Source organism: Somniosus microcephalus, chromosome 13 (assembly GCF_052327205.1).
Source record: "Somniosus microcephalus isolate GS21.2 chromosome 13, FLI_Smic_1.0, whole genome shotgun sequence".
NCBI classification, from domain to species: Eukaryota; Metazoa; Chordata; class Chondrichthyes; order Squaliformes; family Somniosidae; genus Somniosus; species Somniosus microcephalus.
Genome location: NC_140999.1, coordinates 42,164,261 through 42,187,388, shown reverse-complemented (window position 1 = coordinate 42,187,388; position 23,128 = coordinate 42,164,261). Strand labels below are relative to the sequence as shown.

General features: G+C 48.0%; 1 protein-coding gene across 1 annotated transcript in view; it reads right to left on the bottom strand.

The window, feature by feature from the left end:
* grin3bb (glutamate receptor, ionotropic, N-methyl-D-aspartate 3Bb) overlaps window positions 1-23,128 on the bottom strand; it is a 108,301-nt gene that overhangs the window by 46,613 nt on the left and 38,560 nt on the right. Inside the window, exon 2 of the mRNA XM_086004820.1 lies at window positions 6,084-6,682. Within this exon, the coding sequence (XP_085860946.1) occupies window positions 6,084-6,682 (599 nt within the window). The remainder of the gene's footprint in view (window positions 1-6,083; window positions 6,683-23,128) is intronic.

Sequence of the window (23,128 nt, the reverse complement as noted above, 5' to 3'; positions counted from 1 at the left end):
CCAGGGTATGGAAAACATGGTGAGTGTTCAGAATGGAATGACATCTCTTGAGGCGCGATGGGCATCTATTGAACAGAGAAACCAGACCTTCATGGAAGTCCTTCTGAGTAGGACTGCCATTGCAGATACGGGTTCCCATGGCCCCCCTGATGTGCAGCAAGGTGCTCTCAAGCCACTTGCAGGCACTGAGGGGGACCTGACCCATGAGAGGGAGGTTGGTGGCAGACCTCAAGGAAGTAGGGGCTCCTCTCCAAGCGCTCACACTTCCATGCCACTGCAGAGCCCTCGGTCAGAGCCCCGCTGGAGTCCACACCCAACTGAGATAGACGTCTCAACTCCTGCACAGCCGCAGGAGCAGCAGACTGCTGACGAGCCCTCACAGGCTCGCCACCCCAGAGGACACCCGCCAAAGGTGTCAAGACAGGAGCAGCAGGAAAGTGAGCAAGGGGCCTCCACATCTGTTGAAGCCACAGGGGAACCACTACATAGGAGCACGCGTAAGAGGAAGATAAAGCACAAGTAGTCACAAGGGTAGTCACTTGGGTGAAATGTTGTGTATTTTGTAAAAATGCCATCAGTTGTTTGTTTTTCATAAAAATTCTGATGGCAACTGCTGCAGTTCTGGCGTGTGTCATTTCGCGAATGGGACTTTCACATTGAGGGCTTAGGATTACTTGCAGTTGTTAGGATGCTGGTCAAATAGCTCGGAATCCGCAGGGTTTGGCCATTGTTGATGCTCAGGTAAGAAGCTGCGAGGCAAAAGAGTTTGATTTACTAGGCTAAGCAAATTTGGCCAGGATGAGTGCGTTTCTTGCATCCTGGGCAGCAATGTTCTCGCGTAATGCTGCTGCTGGTTGATGGGCCTCTGCAGGATGCTCATTTTTGCCCTCCTCCTCCTCATCATCATCATCTGAGGAGGGTATGTGAGGAGCCACTTGGTCCTCAGGAATCTGCAAGCCACGACACTGTGCCATGTTGTGGAGTGCACAGCAAACCACGACGATTCTGGAGACCCTGGCTGCTGAGTACTGTAGGGCTCCACCTGATCTATCCAGGCATCTGAAGCGCATCTTCAGCAAGCCGATGGTTTGCTCGATTATGGATCTGGTGGAAATGTGGCTGGAGTTGTAGTGCTCCTCAGCTTCATTGGCTGGCCTCCTCAACGGCGTCATTAGCCAAGTCCTCAGGGGATAGCCCTTGTCTCCAAGTAGCCATCCGTGAAGTTGGTCTGGCAGCCTGAATAGCGGAGGCACACTAGACTGGCGCAGTATGAAGGAGTCATGGGAACTGCCAGGGTACTTGGCACAAACATGCAAAATCTCCTTCTTGTGGTCACACACCAGCTGAACGTTAAGGGAGTGGAAGCCCTTGCGGTTGACAAAAATACCTGGATTGCGATGGGGTGCCTAAGGGCCACATGTGTGCAGTCAATTTAGCCCTGCACCCTTGGAAAGTCTGTCAGATGAGCTAATCCAGACGCTCGCGCCGTCACATTTGCGCGATCCCTGGTGAAATGGATGTGATTGTGCACGAGGGCAAAGAGGGCATCGGTTACCTGCGTGATGCAAGTGTGTGTGGCCGACTGGGAGATGCCACTGATGTCTGTTACTGATCCCTGGAATGAGCCTGAGGCCAAAAAGTTGAGTGCGGTGGTGACTTTGATGGCCACTGGTAAGGAGTGTCGACCTGGTGCTCTGGGCTCCAGGTCTTGCTGTATCATTGTGCAGATGTCAGCCACTACCTGTCGTGAAAGTCGGAGCCACCTTTGGCACTGCTGCTCCGTCATGTTGAGGTAGCATCTTATGTTCATTAATAAATAGACATTCTTATTATGAACACAGCTAGCTTTTGCTAGTTACTTTATTGAGCACATGTGGACTAGGTACTGTATCTGTAGAGTCTTCCATCTTGACTGTTGCCTTCTGGGTAGCCTAGTGCCTCATGGGTAATGTAGTCTTAATATCATACAGCTGGGTAGTGTAGTCTTATACATACAGCTATATACAGCTCTACTGCTCCACCTAGTGTCCACTATAGAATGACATGTTATTGATCCCCTTTCTTTGAGGTTTAACAAAATCAATATCAATCAACTTTCAAGAAAACAATAAAGATAATATCGGTAACACTTTTGTTAGTGCTCTACAAACATAAACATTTTCAAAACAGTCAACACATTTTCAAAGCTTTACATTGTACTCAAAGATTAAGTCTATCAGTCTCTTTTACTTCACATGTGGATCTTCTCAACATGGGTAAGTCTGATGTGTCTTCATGAGATTGTTCTGGCGGGGAATGACAAGATGCAGTTGTGGCATTGTCATCAATCTGCTCTTGTATAGATCGAGGTCTCCTTGCGATCTTTGCTTGGAGAGGGTTTCAGTGTTTCCTTCACTCTTCATGCCATAACTCTCAATGTAGTCAATGCACTCTCGAAAAACTGCTGGCAGCTGGATCCCATCATACAGCATAGTCCTCTCAGCAGCCTCGGCTAATGGAACACCAAAGATTGGCCTGAGGGAAGAAGGAGTATCCACCGGAACTGCTTCCTGCTCTGGTGCAGGCTTCTTCTTTTTCTTTTTCTCTTTCCACTGCTTAACAACATCTGCTGCGGTTATATCTTTGGACTTTTTCTCCTTGTGTTTTTCCTCTTTGTGCTTTTCTTCCTTTGGCTTCTCTTTGACCTTAAAGTCTTTTTCTTTCTTCTTGGAGAAACTAGGCTTTTTGAAGACATGGATACCCTTTGGCCTTTTCATCCTTGATGGGCTCTCTGCTTCATCACCGGAGTCATCTGGTCTGCTTATACACAGTTTATACGGTAGACTCTCTTGATCAGTTCTAAGTCTTCACAAGCTTTGTCACCTAGTATCGAATCAAGTCTTTCAGCCACAACAGAAAACATGAGATGGTGCACTTTGTCTTTGACTGTCACTTTAAGTCTGCATACACCTAAGCTATCTATTTTCTGTCCATTATAGCTCTTCAGTAGTACTGACTTTTTCTGTATCTTGGGCTTTTCTTTCATATTTTTTATGTCACTCATACTGATTAAGTTTGCTTTTGCTCAGTGTCCAGTTTCAATGTAACTAATGCTCCATTTATCTGCAGTGGGATCATCCATTTGTCCACTTTTACTGCATTGATTTTATGTTCAGCATTGTCCATTTCTGAGGGCTGCACATTTTCTGTATCTTTTTTGATATCGTCACATGACACCATTCCTACAAAAAATGTCTCACTTAAATCAGTGTCCTCAATTACATGAACTTGTTGCCCTTTCGTTGTTCTTACTTTTGAAAAGCATTGTTTGGCAAAGTGATTCTTTCCATTACACTTTGTGCACATTTTTCCAAATGCTGGGCATTGTCTTAACTGGTGTTTGTAACCACAGCGTTTACAATTAAAAATTTCATTCTCCGATTGCTTTTCATTTCTGTTCTGCCCACGTTTCTTCCCCTTGTAGGACACAGCACCAACAGCAGCATTATCACTCATTACAATCGCATCATTATTGATTTCACTGAAAGTCTTCGCGTGCTTTCGAGCTAGCTCGCTGGCTTGGCATATTTTCACCGCATTTTCCAAATTTAGTTCGGTTTCTCTCAACAGACGTTCCCTGACTTTTTTATCATGACTACCAAACACAATCTGGTCACGAATCATGGATGCTTTGAGTTCAGAGAAATTACATGTCTGTGCTTTCAGTTTCAGATCAGTTATAAAGCTATCAAAAGCCTCATTTTGTTGCTGTGTCCGAGAATGGAAGATGTATCTTTCATACATCTCATTCTTTTTGGGAGAGCAATGTGCATCAAATTTTTTTAGCACATCTTCTAATTTTCCTCTGTTCTCCTCTGGATTAAATACAAATGTATTAAATACCTCTATCGCCTGTGGGCCTGCAACCGTAAGCAGCAACGATATCTTCCTTGCATCTGGCTTCGTACCGAATCCGATGGCTGCAATGTAGAGTTCGAATTGTTGTTTAAAAGTCTGCCAGTTGTAGTCGATTTTTTCTGTGAGATTCAAACGCTCTGGTGGCTTCAAATTCTCCATGTCGCTTTTCACAATTTTCAGCAGATCTTCACCACCCTGGTACCATGTTATGTTCATTAATAAATAGACATTCTTATTATGAACACAGCTAGCTTTTACTAGTTACTTTATTGAGCACATGTGGACTAGGTACTGTATCTGTAGCGGCTTCCATCTTGACTGTTGCCTTCTGGGTAACCTAGTGCCACATGGGTAATGTAGTCTTAATATCATACAGCTGGGTAGTGTAGTCTTATACATACAGCTATATACAGCTCTACGGCTCCACCTAGTGTCCACTATAGAATGACATGTTATTGATCATTACAGTAGCTGACCCTGTGTCTGTAGACCCTGTTTGGGGGTTATCTCCTGCGCCGACGGGCTTCCATGCGCTGGCCCCTTCTGGCCTGTGCTGCCTCAGGTGGGTGAGCAGCATCCTGGTGCTGCTGCTGTTGCTGGTTCTGCTGCTGCCACGCCTAGTGCTCGAGCTCCTCTAATGCCAAGAAGGGAAGGGAAAAAAAGGCCTCCCATGCTTCTGGTAGATGCCTCAGTTGAGGAAGCGCTGAGTGAGGGTGGCGAGAGGGGTTTCGCAGGAGGTCACACTGGAGAAGTGTGTGAGGCTCCAACCTTCCACAGGTGTGGGTAAACCTGGTAAAAGTTGCCCCAGGCCTGAGACAACAAAATCCTGCCACCTGCAAATGATGACTGATCAAATCTCCTCTTTAATGGTTGACCTGCAGCTGATAGTCAGCAAGCCAATAGTGCTCACGCCAGGTTTCACAGGCATGTTCCCCACCAGGCGTGTTTTACGTGGGAAAAGGGTTAAACAGGCAAGGGCCTGTTAAAATGGGATTATAAAGGCTAATTAGTGCTGTTTAAGGGCCCTAAAGACCAGTCCCGCCTGTTGCAGGTGGGATTGATTCGGGACCATCAGACACGCCTGGGTTAAAATGGCTAGGTGTCGGGAACCAGGTGGGAGGGGGGGGGTCCCGACCCCCAGATTTTGCGATTTTAACCCCCCGCACACCTCAAAGCCCGCCTGACGGCTGAGTTAAAATTGAGCCCGAACAGTCTGGTTAACACAGGCAGCTGAAGCTGGTGCAACCCGAGTTAGTGATAATTGACCTGTGTCAATTTATTTTAGTCAGGCTGTCAGGCTCTGCAACTTCTCCAAGTAGCTTCTCGCAATCAGCAATGAAAAAGAAAAAAACAGATTTTCATTTATATAGCGCCTTTCATGACCTCAGGACGTCCCAAAATGCTTTACAGCCAATGAAGTACTTTTGAAGTGTAGTCACTTTGTAATGTAGGAAACGCAGCAGCCAATTTGTGCACAGCAAGCTCCCACAAAGAGCAATGTGATAATAACCAGATAATCTGTTATAGTGATGTTGATTGAGGGATAAATATTGGCCAGAACACCAGGGATAACTCCCCTGCTCTTCTTCAAATTAGAGTCATGGGATATTTTCCGTCCACCTGAGAGAGCAGATGGGGCCTCGGTTAACATTTCATCCTAAAGATGGCACCTCCGACAGTGCAGCACTCCCTCAATATTGCACTGGAGTGTCAGCCTAGATTTTTGTGCTCAAGTCTTGGGAGTGAGACTTGAACCCACAACCTTCTGACTCAGAGGTATGAGTGCTACCCACTGAGCCATGGCTGACAATGACTGCGTATAGAAAAATAAACCTCTTAAACCAACAGAAAGCTGCAAATAACCAAAGACATTTAAACATAATGAGAGTTTGGGACATAACCATTTGATTTTTATAAAGCTTAATGGTTGCTATTAGATCAGAGGTCCTGGGTTCAACTTATGGCTGTTATTCTCTTGGCCCCTCCTTCCCCCCACACCCCATCATGCTCAAATAGTCTGCTGACACTCATTGCTTAAGCTAACACATCAATGGCCACTTGGGTGAGTTACTGGAGGGCGGCCAGTTCCTGCGGGGGCCAAACTCCACCCACAGGAGAAAGTCAGAGAAAACTGGGGAAAGAGAAAATTGAATTCATTGAAATATTTTCATGAAAAAAAGTTTTACCTTGAAAGATATTGACCTGAAGATAATATCCCTTCTTTCTGTTTGTCATTACAGTTCACCATGCTTTGGATAAGCGTTGTGTCTGGCCGAATAAACACTGCTGTTGATATGGCTCTAGCTATTAGCTCAACCGCATCCCTCACGTAACTTCCCAGAACTGGTTTGTTTACTTCACCATAGGCAAGTAGACCGAGGGGTAGGCCTGTGGTTTGCAGCTCCTCGATGTTGAGTGGATAACCAATAACCCAGTGAAACTCAGGGGAAGTCAAACCCAACCCAGCTGCCGTTTCAAAGACAAAGCCAGAGCATTTGGCATCACTACTAAACATCAAAACAGAAGTGGATGAGTCCTTCAAATCATTGAAATTCTCGTGTAAAAGGCGAATGATGCCCGCATCCTCCATGTCTGTTAAGTTGAGTAAAGCCCGCAGTTCAAAGTTAGAGTTGTTGCTCAGGTAGCTGAGGAACCTGGAGACATCCCAGCTATGGCACAAAATTACACTGACATCATACCAGGCGTTTGTTTTAAGGACACTGATGAGTAAGTCCATCAAGGAGGTCACCGAGCTTTCCATGCTTATCTGCAGATGCAATGGGTTCTGGAAAGTAAATTAGTTTCAGAATTAGGAGCTTGAGTTTGAAAACAAGAATATCAAAATATCAAGGATAAAAAAGGGCATTTGAGCTCATCGTTCTAGGATTTAAACCCAGCTTGGCACCCAACAAAGTCAATACCAACCTGCAACTCGCCCGGCCCAACGCCCGACTCGCCCAGCCCAACGCCCGACTCGCCCGGACCAACGCCCGACTCGCCCGGACCAACGCCCGACTCGCCCGGACCAACGCCCGACTCGCCCGGCCCAACGCCCGACTCGCCCGGCCCAACGTCCGACTCGTCCGGCCCAACGACCGACTCGCCCGGCCCAACGTCCGACTCGCCCGGCCCAACGCCCGACTCGCCCGGCCCAACGCCCGACTCGCCCGGCCCAACGCCCGACTCGCCCGGCCCAACGTCCGCCTCGCCCGGCCCAACGTCCGACCAACGTCCAACTCACCCGGACCAATGTCCGACTCGCCCGGCCCAACGTCTGTAAGATTTGCAAAATTTCTACATTTCCCCGAAGGTTGTTATTAATAAACGGGACCCTGCGTGGACATTTTAAATCATAAAAGGGGTACCCAAGATGGCGTCCGTGCCTCGTGGCAGAAAGCCTGTGAGATTTTTAAATGGACTCTGCAATGCAGACAGCTTGTGGATCGAAACCAAAGCTGCAGTGTCTGTGAAGAGAGACTTTGTATTTTGAAACCAGACAGGACTTTGAATTATGTATTAGATCGAATTGGAGACAAATCTAAATTCAGTTAGGCCTATAGTTAAGGCCATCAAGCAGTTTACATATATAATTGGAAACAGATTAAAAGAGCCATCGAGGCTGGACAGGCCCATCAAGGAACGTTCATCACAAAACAAGTCAATTATTGGGCCGGTAGACGCGATGACCGGCCATCTAAAAACACTTAGTATGGATTGCTACCATTATTTAAAATAGCCCGCCAAGATCAAGACAAAGAACTAACCTGATTTGGCACGCAGATAAGGGTTTACGAAAAGAGTATAATTGAAGGCCCCGGGTAGCAATCTCTCGCTTCTCTCTCTGCTCTGCTTGGCTCTTCGGCCCCTCGCCCTCGTGGCTGTCGCTCTTTCCCCGTCCCACGCTTACCCCCTGGCCTTTGCCCGTGCCTTTTGCCACTCCATCTAGAAATTGCCCCGGCATTGCATCGGGCGGTCACAGACAATTCAGGCCAGGCGAGGTGGGACGCGATGAGGGGAGGAGGGAAGACCAACTAAGACCAACTGAGAAAGACCAATTGAGGAGACGAACTGAGGGTAGGCTTCGAATCATCAGGCCTTCAGCCTCAGCCAACCTGCGACTATCTTCATATAAACTCAAACTGTCGGCTGAAGAAGAAGAATCATCCCTGCAAGGTAAAGTACCCAAACAGAGACTTTAACTTTGGGGTACTCGAACCTGGACAACGCCCTTGCAGCACCCGGAGACCACGTGACGATGGCAGGCTCCAGAGAGCACCAAGAGCGAACCCCGAACCCCACCGCTGTTTTGAGTCCAACAAACCCTTTTGATTGGTGAGCATAAATTCTGGCCCCTCATAGCTTAATCTAGTTAGGTATAGGGGGTGGGATAAGGATAAGGGGATTGTTAAGATAGTTGTTTTCCCTCGATGTGCCATGTGTTCCCCATTCTCTGTATAAGTATATACAGGAAACTTTGGTTTATCCGGAGGTTGTATGTCCGGAATACTCGATCTAACGGCAAAAATCAGGAGCCGTTTTCTATAAGTTTTTTTAGTTCTCGTTCTTTTTTTTTCCCAGTCAGGCACTGCAAGGTCTGTAGCTATAGCAACAGCTTCAGCTAGAGACGCTTGCAGCTGCAGCCGACTCTTTAGAAGCTGTTGCTAAGCAACAGTGTTTGTTGTCAGATACGGAGATGAAAACCTCCGTATGCTTCAACATTAACTTTGTATGTCCGGCAGTTTTGATAGATCGGCAACACGCCGGTCCCATCGGTGCCGGATATCACAAAGTTCCCTGTAGTTAGTTGTATTTGCCTGTGATTATATGTACTGGTAATTTCTCTCAAGACTGTATTAACTTTTCCTGTTTAATAAAATCCTGAGTTTTGCTTACATCCAAACCACCTGTCTACTCGAGTCTTTTCTGTATCGCTACCTGTACCTAAGTCCGGTATTGAGAATCTCAGGGGTGTGGGAGTGATTCGAACCGCTCACGGGCAGTCAGAGGCATAACTGACTGGGCTCACGTGCCACCCCCCTACACGTCCGACTCGCCCGGACCAACGCCCGGCTCGCCCGGCCCAACGCCCGGCTCGCCCGGCCCAACGCCAGACTCGCCCGGCCCAACGCCCGACTCGCCCGGCCCAACGCCCGACTCGCCTGGCCCAACGTCCGACTCGCCCGGACCAACGCCCAGACCAACGTCCGACTCGCCCGGACCAACGTCCGACTCGCCCGGCCTAACGCCCGGACCAACGTCCGACTCGCCCGGACCAACGCCCGACTCGCCCGGCCCAACGTCCGACTCGCCCGGCCCAATGCCCGACTCGCCCGGACCAATGCCCGACCAACGCCCGACTCGCCTGGACCAACGTCCGACCAACGTCCGACCCGCCCCGGACCAACGCCGACTCGTCCGAAACAACGCCCGACTCGCCCGGCCCAACGCCCGACTCGCCCGGCCCAACGTCCGACTCGCCTGGCCCAACGCCCGACTCGCCCGGACCAACGCCTGACCAACGCCCGACTCGCCCGGCCCAACGCCCAACTCGCCCGGCCCAACGTCCGACTCGCCCGGACCAACGCCCGACTCGCCCAGACCAACGTCCGACCAACGTCCGACTCGCCCGGACCAACGCCCGACTCGCCCGGACCAACGCCCGACCAACATCCGACTCGCCCGGCCTAACGCCCAGACCAACGTCCGACTCGCCCGGACCAACGGCCGACTCGCCCGGCCCAACGCCCGACCAACGTCCGACTCGTCTGGACCAATGTCCGACTCGCCCGAACCAGCGCCCGACTCCCATCGGCCCAACGCCCGACTCGCCCGGACCAACGCCCAACCAACGCCCGACTCGCCCGGACCAACGTCCGACTCGCCCGGACCAACGTCCGACTCGCCCGGACCAACGTCCGACTCGCCCGGACCAACGCCCAGACCAACGTCCAGACCAACGTCCGACTCGCCTGGACCAACGCCCAGACCAACGTCCGACTCGCCCGGACCAACGGCCGACTCGCCCGGCCCAACGCCCGATCAACGTCCGACTCGCCCGGACCAACGTCCGACTCGCCCGGACCAACGCCCGACTCGCCCGGACCAACGCCCGACTCGCCCAGCTAGGCTCACATAACAGTCATTTGGCTTCCTTGCAACTATGCCCAGCAAGTATTTGTCCCTTTGGGAGGAGGGGAGAAAATGGGGAGGATCGAAAACATCTACACCATCATTCAAATAGAGAACTGAAATCTTAGTTTTGTCTCCGTATTGATACATTTAAAATTCTTTGGGCGAGAAATTCATAATTTGTGATTCATTCTCCCCCTCCCCCCAATGCTCACATCCTAATTAACTACGTTTGCAGAAAGTGGGGTTAATTATTAGACGGATATTGATCTAGGCTCGCTCTACTCAGTACAGATTTTTTCGTTGCCTGTTGTACAGTGTTTTACAAGAAGAAATAGTGCCTGCTCTGTAGGAGTTTGAACAAGAATCTTATCAAAGCATTAATTCTGGTCGATGCTATGAGACATGGTTTATGGATTGTTTTGAAGCCTGATATCAGGACACGAAACATTGAGCATAGGTCAGAGCAGTAAACCTAACTGATAGGAGCCTATACTATCCTGTCATATTGCATTGGCATTAGAGGGGTCATAGCTCAGCACCATAGACACAGTGAACTGATGTCAATACATCAGGACTACCTTCTCCACCAATTTTCTCCCTTCCTTTTCTGAAGATGCTGAATCCTTGAGGGGAGAGGGGAAGGGGAAAGACAAGGTTGCTGGATGAACTGAAGAAAACTGGAGCGATTTTAAACACAGAGATGTTGGTTAACCACTGTATTGCCAGCAGGGGGCACCAGGGGCCTGCAGCAAAGCTGAACACAGTCAGGTACAAATCCCGAAAATCAGCAAATGAGATAATTGGGCAATTAATCTGTTTTTGGTGGTGTTGGTCGAGGGAGGAATGCTGTCCAGGATACCTGCTCTTCTTCAAATAGTGCCACGGGATCTTTAACACCACACATGAAGCATGGGACATGGGGTCTTGGTTTAAGATGGCGTGGCGCAAGGAATGGAAGGAGACAAGTGGCGGACAACTCCCAGTTGTTCCCCAGATTTCTCCTCCCAAAGTCCCTGCAGATGCAGTGAAAATAATGGGTTGGAAATTGCGGTCGGAGGCTTCCCGCGGGCGAATGCCTCCGAACCACAAGTAAACTCCGCAGCTACCTGGTGCCTCCGTACTTTCGAAGACTCGTGCTCCTGAGCCTGAAGGCGCAGACCTGCGTAAAGGCCCACGTTTCCCAGGGGAGCATGCGGTACGCAAGCATCTCTTGATCATGTGGGCCAGCCCAACCAATCACAAAGGGGAATTCCCATTATGCTTATGGGGATTCCATTTACGTACGGAATTCCTATAAGCTTAATAGAAATCCCCTAAAAAATACACTTTTACCCCACTTAAATAAAAATAAATTATCACATGTTCAAAATTAATTAGAGTGCAATTCAATTAAACATTTAAAACAAATATTTAATTTTCTGAAAAATAAATGTAAACATTTTTCAAGGGGCCAAAAGAACATAAGAAACAGGAGCAGGAATCGGCCAGTTGGCCTCTCGCGCTTGCTCCGCCATTCAATAAGATCATGGCTGATCCAATCTTGGCCTCAACACCAAATAACCTAAAATAATTTTAAAGGTTTTTGGATGGTTAAATCATTTAAAAAAAATTATTTTAATATTTATTTAAACCCTTACGCTGGTAAAGGAAGGCCTTACGGATAACCCGGGCCTCTGTCTTTTTCCCGATGTGTACTATTTGTGCACTGTACAGACTCCATCCCTCTCCCTGGCAACTGTCTGGGGCTGAACCAGACCATTCACAACCTTGGTGTCTTATTTGATCCCGAGATGAGCTTCTGACTACATAGCTGCGCCATCGCTAAGACCGCCTACATCCACCTCTGTAACATCGCCCAACTCCAACCCCTACCTCAGCTCATTTGCTGCTGAAACCCTCATCCATGCCTTTGCTACCTCTAGACTGGACTATTCCAATGCTCTCCTGGCCGGCCTCACATCTTCCAACCTCCAAAATCTTGAGCCCATCCAAAACTCTGCTGCCCGTAACCTAACTTGCACCAAGTCCCGTTCACATGTAACCCATGTGTTCACTGACCAACATTAGGTCCCCAGTCCAGCAATGCCTCAATTTTAAAACTCTCATCCTTGTTTTCAAATCCCACCATGGCCTTGCCCCCCTCCCTATCTCTTTAACCTTCTCCAGCCCTACAACCCTCTGAGATCTCTGCGCTCCTCCACTTCTTGCCTCTTGCACATCTCCTACTTTAATCGCTCCACCATTGGTGGCCGTGCTTTCAGCTGCCTAGGCCCTAAACTCTGGAATTCCCTCCCTAAACCTCTCCGCCTCTCTAACTTTCTCGCCTCCTTTAAAACGCTTCTTAAAACCTACCTCTTTGACCAAATTTTCAGTCATCTGTCCTAATATCTCCTTATGTGGCTCGGTGTCAAATTTTGTTTGAGAACATTTCTGTGAAGCACCGTGGGAAGTTTTACTACGTTAACGTCACTATATAAATGCCAGTTATTGTTGTACATATACCATGTGTACGGTACACGTCCTGTAGGTGTTTCCTGATGATTGCAGTATCAGTGGTATCTCATACCCAGGAACAGAACACTCTTATCGACTGATTGCCCTGCCCTGCTGTATATCAGGCCAGAGATACATCAAATTCTGAATCAGCTTCACGTGCTCACTGTAGTAAACAGCCCTGCTCAGCGTACAAGACCGTGATTGACACTATATCCTTCCCAAAACCCATCCACTGCGAAGCTGAAACTCCTATGTTGTGATAAGAGTGCATTTCCACTTAGAGAATATAGTAGTCATAACTGAAGTGTTGTAAGACGTGCGGAAATCACCCCTCACCCTGTCAAACAATTTCCAAAGTTTGGACCCGTCGAACAGACAACACAAAACCCAATGTGAAACTTCTTTTACTTAAAAATCAACATGAGATTACAAGTAAGCATCCGACAGTTATGTAGCGTATAATAATTCCCAATTACACCACAGCTTACACAGAGCTATCGCTTTACTTTAAACGCAAGCAAAACACCACATATGTACTAACACCAGCGAGTGGTCAATCCAGCAGTGACTAGACGTATGATTTCTGGCAACTGACCAGGTCGCCCGGCTGCAGCCCCGAGTATTTTCTTTACAGCATCTTTTATACCCAAAACTTAGCAACCCTCTCACTGCATAAGTGTCCCTAACTATACGGCAATTGTTGTTTTTCTGTTACTCTTATCAATAGTACGTTAAGCATCCATGGGCTTCAATTCCATAGTCTGAAGATGTTTCTGTTTTTGCAATGATTCCACAACTCGTCTGTTCCCACAGAACTTTCAAAGTCTGTTTTCCTTATCTGTTGAAAGACAATTGGCAGCTTTCATAGCATCTTATTTTGCAAGGTTCTCACAGCAACCAGTCTTTTGTCCTCGCGAAGCATGATGGTATATAAAATGTGGTCAACTTTTAAGTTTGGTCAAGTTACAGCAAAAGTTATAGCAAATCGTGTGTTCTTACAGTGTTTACTGTTTACTAGGGCAGTTGCAATAATTGTGAGACTATTGTAAGAAGTAAAGTGAAAATACTGTTTATAAGAAAACCCATTTTAAGCCAAGAAATATGATATGGTTTCAGAACTTAAATAAGTTGTACTGTGGAGAATAGAATTTACAGCACAGAAACAGGCCATTCGGCCCAATATGTTTATGCTGGTGTTGCCAGAAATGTTTTAATCCAACCAGTCATCATTATGGTCAATGTGGAAAGAAAGGCTCTCCTGGCCATCGCCTGTGACAAAGCTCCACAGAGAGGAAGGGGAGGTACAGAGTAAAGCTCCCATTTATATTATGAGGTAGGAAACAGCATGTTTAGAGATGGAAGATTAAGAATAAACACTGCAAAAGTTTGATGAATTATATTTTTTTCCAAAATGTAATTTAGGGTTGAATTTTAATCTTGGGATGGATTCGTCACTGGAGGGGGGTCGGGTCAGGATGGGGCCTGATCTCTGACCTCTGCCCTGACCCCTTTCCCTGGTTCGGGGCTCTTCAGTCAAGCAGGAGGGGTAATGAGGACAGGCAGAAGGGGGGCAGCGGCACCACAATGTCTTTCTGGAGATTTCTTGAGCTGAGGGGGCCCTACGGGAAATGGTAAGGATCTGAGGAGAGGATCCTGGTACTCGGCCCTCTCCCTCCAACAGCTGAACTAGTCAGCTTCCCACCCCCTTGGGTTTATAGCCGCCCTTCGGCGGGCAGTGCCTGGGGTCGGCGGTACTAGAGGTGGGGAAATTGGGCGGGTTCCTAGGCCCCACCTCTGCTCTTATTTAGGCTTTGGGGAGATGGCCAACGGGCAGCTGACTGACTGACTTCACTGCCGGGGAGTTGAAAGGAATATTCTTGGTGGTGCTGGCAGGCCCTCCCCACCCCATTTTGGGTGCTACAGCAGAGAGGGATCCAGCCATTACTTTCTGAAAGGGCCTCTCTTCCACCAACACATTCAGAGAGTGAAAAAGGCCAGTGAATCCAAAATCTCTGTGACCTTGGCTGTAAACTGTGAATTTGGCTGAAGCAAAAAAAGAGCACTTTCAGGACAGAATTGGGATCGACATTTCTGTCAAAAACCCATGACAAAAGCTTCAAATGATCTCAGGGTTGACGCTTGGCACAGCCACACTAATGACATGTCAATGAGAGCTGATTAAATGCCTGGTAACTGGTTAGAGGCTGACTGAGAAGCTAGACAGAGCTGCACTAAAATCACAGTCTAGGTGTGGGGCAGGAGAGAAATGGAATAATCTTCCGAAGGAGAAAGTCCCAAAGTATCTGTGTCCTGCACATGGTTGTCCTCATTACCCCTCATGGTTGACTCACTGGCGGCAGCAGCGAGAGCGGCCCTGGGTGGAGACTGAGCACAGAGACCGAGGAGTTAAGGAGCGGGGAGAGAGAGAGCGGCCCAGACTCACCGGCGGCAGCAGAGAGAAGTAAAAAGTAATCGAAGTGTGACGTCACCAGAAAGCAGGTAAGTGATTGGTTGGTGAGTATTTCTCTCTTTCTCGCTTTTTTCCAAACTTACTTTTTGTGGTTTATAGTTTCTAGGGTCTCTGTTGTGTAGCGGGGAGTGTTAGTAAACAAGGGCCCTTGAGTATATCATTTAATTGTAGTGTAATTAGTGGTATTGATCTGATTTAATTTAATTTGAATTAATTAAAGGGTAAGTCATGGCAGCACAGCTCGGCCCCATGGCATGCTCCTCCTGCATTATGTGGGAAATCAGGGACACTTCCTGTGTCCCTGACGACCATGTGTGCGGGAAGTGTGTCCAGCTGCAGCTACTGACAGACCGCACTGTGGCGCTGGAGCTGCGAATGCATACTGGAGCATTCGCGATGCTGAGGATATCGTGGATAGCACATTTAGGGAGTTCGTCACACTGCAGGTAAAGGCTGCACAGGCAGGAAGGGAATGGGTGACCACCAGGCAGAGTAGTAGGCGCAGGCAGGTAGTGAAGGGGTCCCCTGTGGCCATCCGCCTTTCAAACAGATATACCACTTTGGATATTGTTGAGGGAGATGGGTTATCGGGGGAAGGCAGCAGCAGCCAACTTCCTGGCACCATGGGTGGTCCTGCTGCACAGGACGGGAGGAAAAAGAGCAGGAGAGCTATAGTGATAGGGGATTCTATTGTAAGGGGAATAGATAGGCATTTCTGTGGCCGCAAACAAGACTCCAGGATGGTATGCTGCCTCCCTGGTGCAAGGGTCAAGGATGTCTTGGGACGGCTGCAGGGCATTCTGGAGGGGGGAGAGTGTTGTGGTGCATATAGGTACCAATGATATAGGTAAAAAACGGGATGAGATCCTAAAAGCTGAACATAAGGAGTAGGAGGTAAAAATAGGACCTCAAAGGTAGTAATCTCAGGATTGCTATCAGTGCCATGTGCTAGTCAGAGTAGAAATAGAAGGATATTTCAGATGAATACTTGGCTAGAGGAATGGTGCAAGGGGGAGGGATTCAAATTCCTGGGACATTGGAACCGGTTCTGGGGGAGGTGGGACCAGTACAAACTGGAAGGTTTGCACCTGGGTGGGACCAGAACCAATGTCCTAGGGGGAGTGTTTGCTAGTGCTGTTGGGGAGGGTTTAAACTAAAATGGCAGGGGGTTGGGAACCTGTGCAGGGAGACAGAGGAAAGGGAAGCAAGGATAGAAACAAAAGACAGGAAGGAGAAAAGCAAAAGTGGAAGGCAGAGAAATCAAGGGTGTAAATCAAACAGGGCCAAAGTAAATAATAATTCTAAAAGGACTAAGATTGTTAAAAAATCAAGCCTGAAGGCTTTGTGTCTTAATACGAGGAGCATTCATAATAAGGTGGATGAATTGGCTGCGCAAATAGATGTAAACGGATATGATATAATTGGGATTACGGAGACATGGCTCCAGGATAACCAAGTCTGGGAATTCAACATCCAGGGGTATTCAGTATTCAGAAAGGACAGGAAAAAAGGAAAAGGAGGTGGGGTAGCATTGCTGGTTAAAGAGGAGATTAACACAATAGTAAGGGAGGATATTAGCTCTGATGATGTAGAATCTGTATGGGCAGAGCTGAGAAATACCATGGGGCAGAAAATGTTAGTGGGAGTTGTATACAGACTCCCAAACAGTAATGCTGAGGTTGGGGATGACATTAAACGGGAAATTAGAGACACGTGCAATAAAGGCACAGCAGTTATCATGGGTGACTTTAATCTACATATAGATTGGGCTAACCAAATTAGTAACAATACTGTGGAAGAGGAATTCCTAGAGTGTATATGGGATGGTTTCCTGGACCAATATGTCGAGGAACCAACTAGAGATCAGGCCATCTTAGACTGGGTAGTAAGTAGTGAGAACGGATTAATTAGCAATCTTGTTCTGCTAGCCCCCTTGGGGAGGAGTGATCATAATATGATGGAATTCTTCATTAAAATGGAGAGTGAAGTAGTTGACTCAGAGACTAGGGTCCTGAATTTATATAAAGGAAACTATGATGGTATGAGGCACGAGTTGGCTAGGATGGATTGGGGAACATTACTTAAAGGATTGACGGTGGCTAGGCAATGGCAAACATTTAAAGATTGCATGGATGAACTACAGAATTTGTTCATCCCTATTTGGCATAAAAATAAAACAAAGGGATTAATTAAGAGGGGGAAAATAGATTATGAGAGTAAGCTTGGATGGAACATAAAAACTGACTGTAAAAGTTTCTATAGATATATGAAGAGAAAAAGATTGGTGAAGTCAAGCGTAGGTCCCTTGCAGTCAGAATCAGGGGAATTTATAATGGGGAACAAAGAAATGGCAGACCAATTAAATACATACTTTGGTTCTGTCTTCACAAAGGAGGACACAAATAACCTCCCAGAGATGTCGGGGAACATAGGGTCAAATGAGAGGGAGGAATTGAATGAAATCAGTATTTGTAGGGAAATGGTGTTAGGGAAATTGACAGGATTGAAGGCCGATAAATCCCCAGGGCCTGATAATCTACATCCTAGGGTACTTAAGGAAGTAGCCCTAGAAATAGTAGATGCATTGCTGGTCATCTTCCAAAATTCTATAGACTCCGGAACAGTTCCCATGGATTGGAGGATAGCTAATGTAACCCACTATTTAAAAAAGGTGGTAGAGAGAAAACGGGGAATTATAGACCGACATCGGTACTGGGGAAAATGCTAGAGTCCATTATAAAAGATGTAATAGCAGAGCACTTGGAAAACAGTGACAGGATCGGACAAAGTCAACGTGGATTTACAAAAGGTAAATCGTGCTTGACTAATCTACTGGAATTTTTTGAGGATGTAACTGGTAGAATAGATAAGGGAGAACCAGTGTATGTGGTGTATTTGGACTTTCAGAAGGCTTTTGATAATGTCCTGCATAAGAGATTAGCTTGCAAAGTTAAAGCACATGGGATTGGGGGTAAGGTACTGTCTTGGATAGAGAACTGGTTGGCAGACAGGAAGCAAAGAGTTGGAATAAACAGGTCTTTTTCCGAGTGGCAGGCAGTGACTAGTGGGGTACCGCAGGGATCGGTGCTAGGACCCCAGCTATTCACAATATATACAAATGATCTAGACAAGGGAACTAGATGTAATATCTCCAAGTTTGCAGATGACACAAAGCTAGGTGTGTGTGTGCTGTGAGGAGGATGCAGAGAAACTCCAGTATGATTTGGACAGGTTGGGTGATTATACTGCATTTGCCATGCATCTGCCCAATGTGGATAAATGCGAGGTTATCCACTTCGGTGGCAAAAACAGGAAGACAGATTATTATCTGAACGGCAATAGATTGGGAAAAGGGGAAGTGCAACGAGACCTGGGTGTCCTTGTGTACCAGTCGCTGAAGGTAAGCATGCAGGTTCTGCAGGCGGTTAAGAAGGCAAGTGATATGTTGGCCTTCATAGTGAGAGGATTCGAGTACAGGAGCACAGATGTCTTGCTGCAGTTGTACAGTGCCTTGGTGAGACCGCACCTTGAGTATTGTGTGCAGTTTTGGTCGCTTCATCTGAGGAAGAATGTTCTTGCCATGGAGAGAGTGCAGCGAAGATTCACCAGACTGATACCTGGGATGGCAGGAATGACGTATGAAGAGATATTGGGTCGATTGGGCTTAAGTTGCGATGACGGAGAACGTCAAGAAATTTCTGGAGGTTGGCATCATGCTCCTTCTGGTCATGACCAGCATTGGTGATATTATCCAGATATGGAAACGTGTCTGTTAAGTTCTCCTGTTTGACTAGGCTATCCATTGCCTAATGGAAGATGACCACCCCATTGGTGACCCCAGATGGAAGGCGACAAAACTGGTAAAGCCGACCATTGGTCTCAAAGGCCGTATACTTTTTGTCAGAGTCCTTCAATGGTACTTGATGGTATGCGCTCTTTAAGTGAAAAGTTGAAAATACCTTGTAGTTGGCAAGGTAATAGACTATGGCCTAGAAATTCAGTGCCCTTAGCACCGATTTTGCGGCGCTAGAGGGCCTAGCGCTGCAATTGGCGCCGGTTCCTAAATTGCCTGGGGCCCTTCCGCGGCGGTAGACCGGTAGCGCTGCGCCGGCACCGATGACGTCATCGGTGTGCGCAGCGTCCCGGTTGCCGTGGTAACCCGGCCCCAAGCCGAAATTCAGTTGCGGCCGCCTCGCCAGTGGCAGCCGCAACTAAGACTCCGGCAAACGAGTGTTGCCGGAGTCTGCGCCGGCGCTTTAAGGAGGCGCGGCGGCCGGCCGCTTTCCCGCCGGCCGCCTGCCCGCAGATCCCTCCCCGGACTTCTCCCCCCCCCCCGGAACAGATGCAAGCCCGGCACTTGTCCGAGGTGCCGGGCTCATTTTTGCAGAGATTTGCGCGGGCCGCGGCCGGGTGCAGGCAGCTCCTCCTTAACGGAAGGAGGAGGCCTGCACTTCCCGAGCCTGCCGCACCGCAGCGGGCGCCGCAGCGCCGGAATAGCGTCGCAATGCGGCGCGTTGCGCCAGTTTTCAGGCGCTAAAACCCTTCAGTAGCGCCGGCAGCCGTTTGGGCGCGGCGCTACTGAATTTTTGGCGCGCGCAAAGGGACTTAGCGCCGGCGCTAACTTCCGGCGCTAAAGCCCTGGCGCAGCGCAAACTCAATTTCTAGGCCTATGTCATTGATGCGTGGTAGTGGGTAGGCATCCGGGTCAGTATACTGGTTAATAGTTTGCGAGTAATCGATGCAAGACGTTTCTTGTGTTGCTTCAGAGGATTTTTAACAACGACGACTTGAGCCTGCCAGGAAGATGAACATGGCTCAATGATACCGTCAGCTAGAAGGCGAGAGATCTCTGCCTCGATAAAGGATCGATCATCTTGGCTGAAACGTCGTGATTTAGTGACTATGGGCTTACATTGGGGGGAGAGATTGGCAAACAAGGAGGGCCCATCGAGCAAAGCCGCCGAAAGCGCACAAAACGGTACTTTGGAAATAGTAAGCTCTGGCTTTGACCCTCCAAACTCAAAAGTGAGTCTTGTGTGTTGTTTCTGGAAATCCTGTCCCACGAGCACAGCACTGCATAGGTTTTTGAGCACCCCGAGCCGTGTGGCGGAATAAGTGCGTCCATTGAGAATAAAGTCGACAAGACAAAAGCCAGAAGAGTTGGTGGTCAGTGTCGTCAGAGCCATTGCAATTTCCCTGTCTGAGGGGTAAATACGCAGTTTTAACTTACTGACAGCCTGCTCACTGATGAAGCTGTCAGAGCTGCATGAGTCGATTAGTGCACTCAGAATGTGTCCATTTACCGAAACCTTCGTGGCTGCATGGGACAGGCTTTGGGGAAAAACAGCTGTGATGGGAGGAGGAGTAGTTTTACCCTTGACAGTTGTAACCTTAGTAGTGGCTCTTGGGGGAGGAGCAGTTTTATAGATAGCAGCTGTAACCTTAGTAGTGGTTCTTGGGGGAGGAGCAGTTTTATAGATAGCAGCTGCAAAACTAACAGGGGCTCTTGACTGGCATACCTTAGAAAAGTGACCTTTCTTATTGCAATGACTGCAGATTGCATTACGAGCAGGACAAAATTTCCTATAGTGGAATGCACCTCCACAGAAGAAACACTTCCTTCCAGATTGCCAAGATGCCGCTAGGGCAGGGTCGTCATCAGTGAGGGCTTCTAGGATAGAGTAGTCATTAGTGAGGGCTTCCGCCCGAGGCCCATTGGAGGATTCACCAAAAGTGATAGCAGCAGTCCGTGCACGCGGTAAAAGATAGGCATCTGCATTTTTTTTGCTAAGTCCAGAGAACATGCCTGGTCATAGGCAGCTTGTAACTTGAGGGTTTTATTCTCCAACAGACGCTGGCATATGAAAGGAGACGCAATTCCATTAATAAAGGAATCACGAATTAACTCCTCCTGGTACTGCTCAGCTGAGACAGCTTTGAGATTACAATCCTTGCTGAGCCTGCAAAGCTTTTGAAGGAATTTGTCAAGTGATACCCCGGGGTGCTGTCGAGTTGCGGCCAGTAGATGCCGAGCAAAAATTTCGTTTGGGGCCTTAACACATAGTTGCTGTAGTGTTTGGATAGCGGAGTCATTGGGGTCGATTTTCCCGAAGCTGTCGGGAAGAAGGCGGGACTACAACTTTCGGGTTTTAATCCTGCCTACATCGACATCTGGCCAATCCATGCGATTTTCCCTTGATTTTCCCAGCGGGCTCAGCAGGCCAATTAAGGGCCACCTGGCAACAGGTGACGTCACAGACTGCAATTTCATCTGTCAAGAGTTCTTGACAGATGAAATATCAGTGTTTCACAGCTGTTTCAAGCTATGAAACACTCACAGTCTGAGTTCTGACATGAGTCCTTCTGTACAGACTCAATTAGAACTCATATCGGCACTCAAAGCTGAAGGCTGTCACTTTTCATAGATCGCAGCCATTCAGCTTTCAGTGCCGGCTGAGTGATGGGCTCCCGACGGCTACAGGAAGAAAGGCTGTAAAGGTAAGTACAGGTAAGTAAAAGTTCTTTACACACTTTAGACACACCAAACACACTTACCTTTGCACTCATGCACCCATCACTCACCTGAGCGCCGACATCGCGACCCCTCCAACTCCTTCAACCCGACGGCCCACCTGCTCTAACCTGGCGTGGTTTGGAGCCATCGGGAAACCCACACGAAACCCCTCAAAATAGGGATTAGGCTAAAAACTGCCCGTTAACTACCTGTTAACAGGCAGTTAATTGGTACTAATCGCTTCCCGCCTGGGGTCGGTGGGTCCCATTGCAGGGCGGGTACCCGCCGCCTCTGAAAGTTGCGTGGAGCGGGGTTTTGGGCGGGATGGTGTCGGGACCCCCAAAATCGGGATTTCCCCCCCCCCACACACCTGAAACCCCGCCTGATGGCTCCACAAAAATCGACGCATTGTCTGCACAGTCTTCGATATAGTCAAACACATGAGGGGATACATAATTGGCAAGTATCTCTAACTTATCAGGAACATTCTCACCACACACCCTGAGGAAGTTGCTGAAGGTATGATACCAGTGTTTCCATACCTTAGCCGTTGCAGGTGAATTTGGGTCCAGGTCAAGATGGACGGGTCGGAGTAGTTTCTCCATGATGGATTGATTACTACCTCTGGTTTCCTTCTACCACTTGAGTCATAGCCATCTGTTCCCAAAACCACTCAGAGCATGGAGCAGCAAGCAGTCAATTAAATTGACGTAAGAAAACTACTAGGCACTTGGTCAGAGTATTAAACAAGGCTTTAATCGACTGTTTCACAACATGGAAGTCTAGTTATCCTTCACTAGTTCCTGTTTACAAAATATCCCTGAGCAAGCTGGTCCCGTGCCCGAGTATTTATACTCTCCCTAGACAGTGCCACCAGCAGGCCGCCCAGTACATTTCATAATCATTTCTACATGAATGGCACAATTTATGTCACCAACGGTGTAGGTAAAAAACAGAATGAGGTCCTAAAAGCTGAATACAGGGAATTAGGAGGTAAATTAAAAAATAGGACCTCAAAGGTAGTAATCTCAGGATTGCTACAAGTGCCATGTGCTAATCAGAGTAGAAATAGAAGGATATTTCAGATGAATACCTGGCTAGAAGAATGGTGCAAGGAGGAGGGATTCAAATTCCTGGGACATTGGAACCGGTTCTGGGGGAGGTGGGACTAGTACAAACTGGACGGTTTGCCCCTGGGCAGGACCGGGACCGATGTTCTAGGAGGAGTGTTTGCTAGTGCTGTTGGGGAGGGTTTAAACTAAAATGGCAGGGGTTTGGGAACCTGTGCAGGGAGACAGAGGAAAGGGAAGCAAGGACAGAAGCAAAAGACAGGAAGGAGAAAAGCAAAAGTGGAAGTCAGAGAAATCAAGGGTGAAAATCAAACATGGCCGCAGTAAACAATAATTCTAAAAGGTCTAAGAGTGTTAAAAAAAACAAGCCTGAAGGCTTTGTGTCTTAATGCGAGGAGCATTCATAATAAGGTAGATGAATTAGCTGCGCAAATAGATGTAAATGTATATGATATCATTGAGATTACGGAGACATGGCTCCATGGTGACCAAGGCTGGGAATTCAACATCCGGGGTATTCAATATTCAGGAAGGACAGGCAAAAAGGAA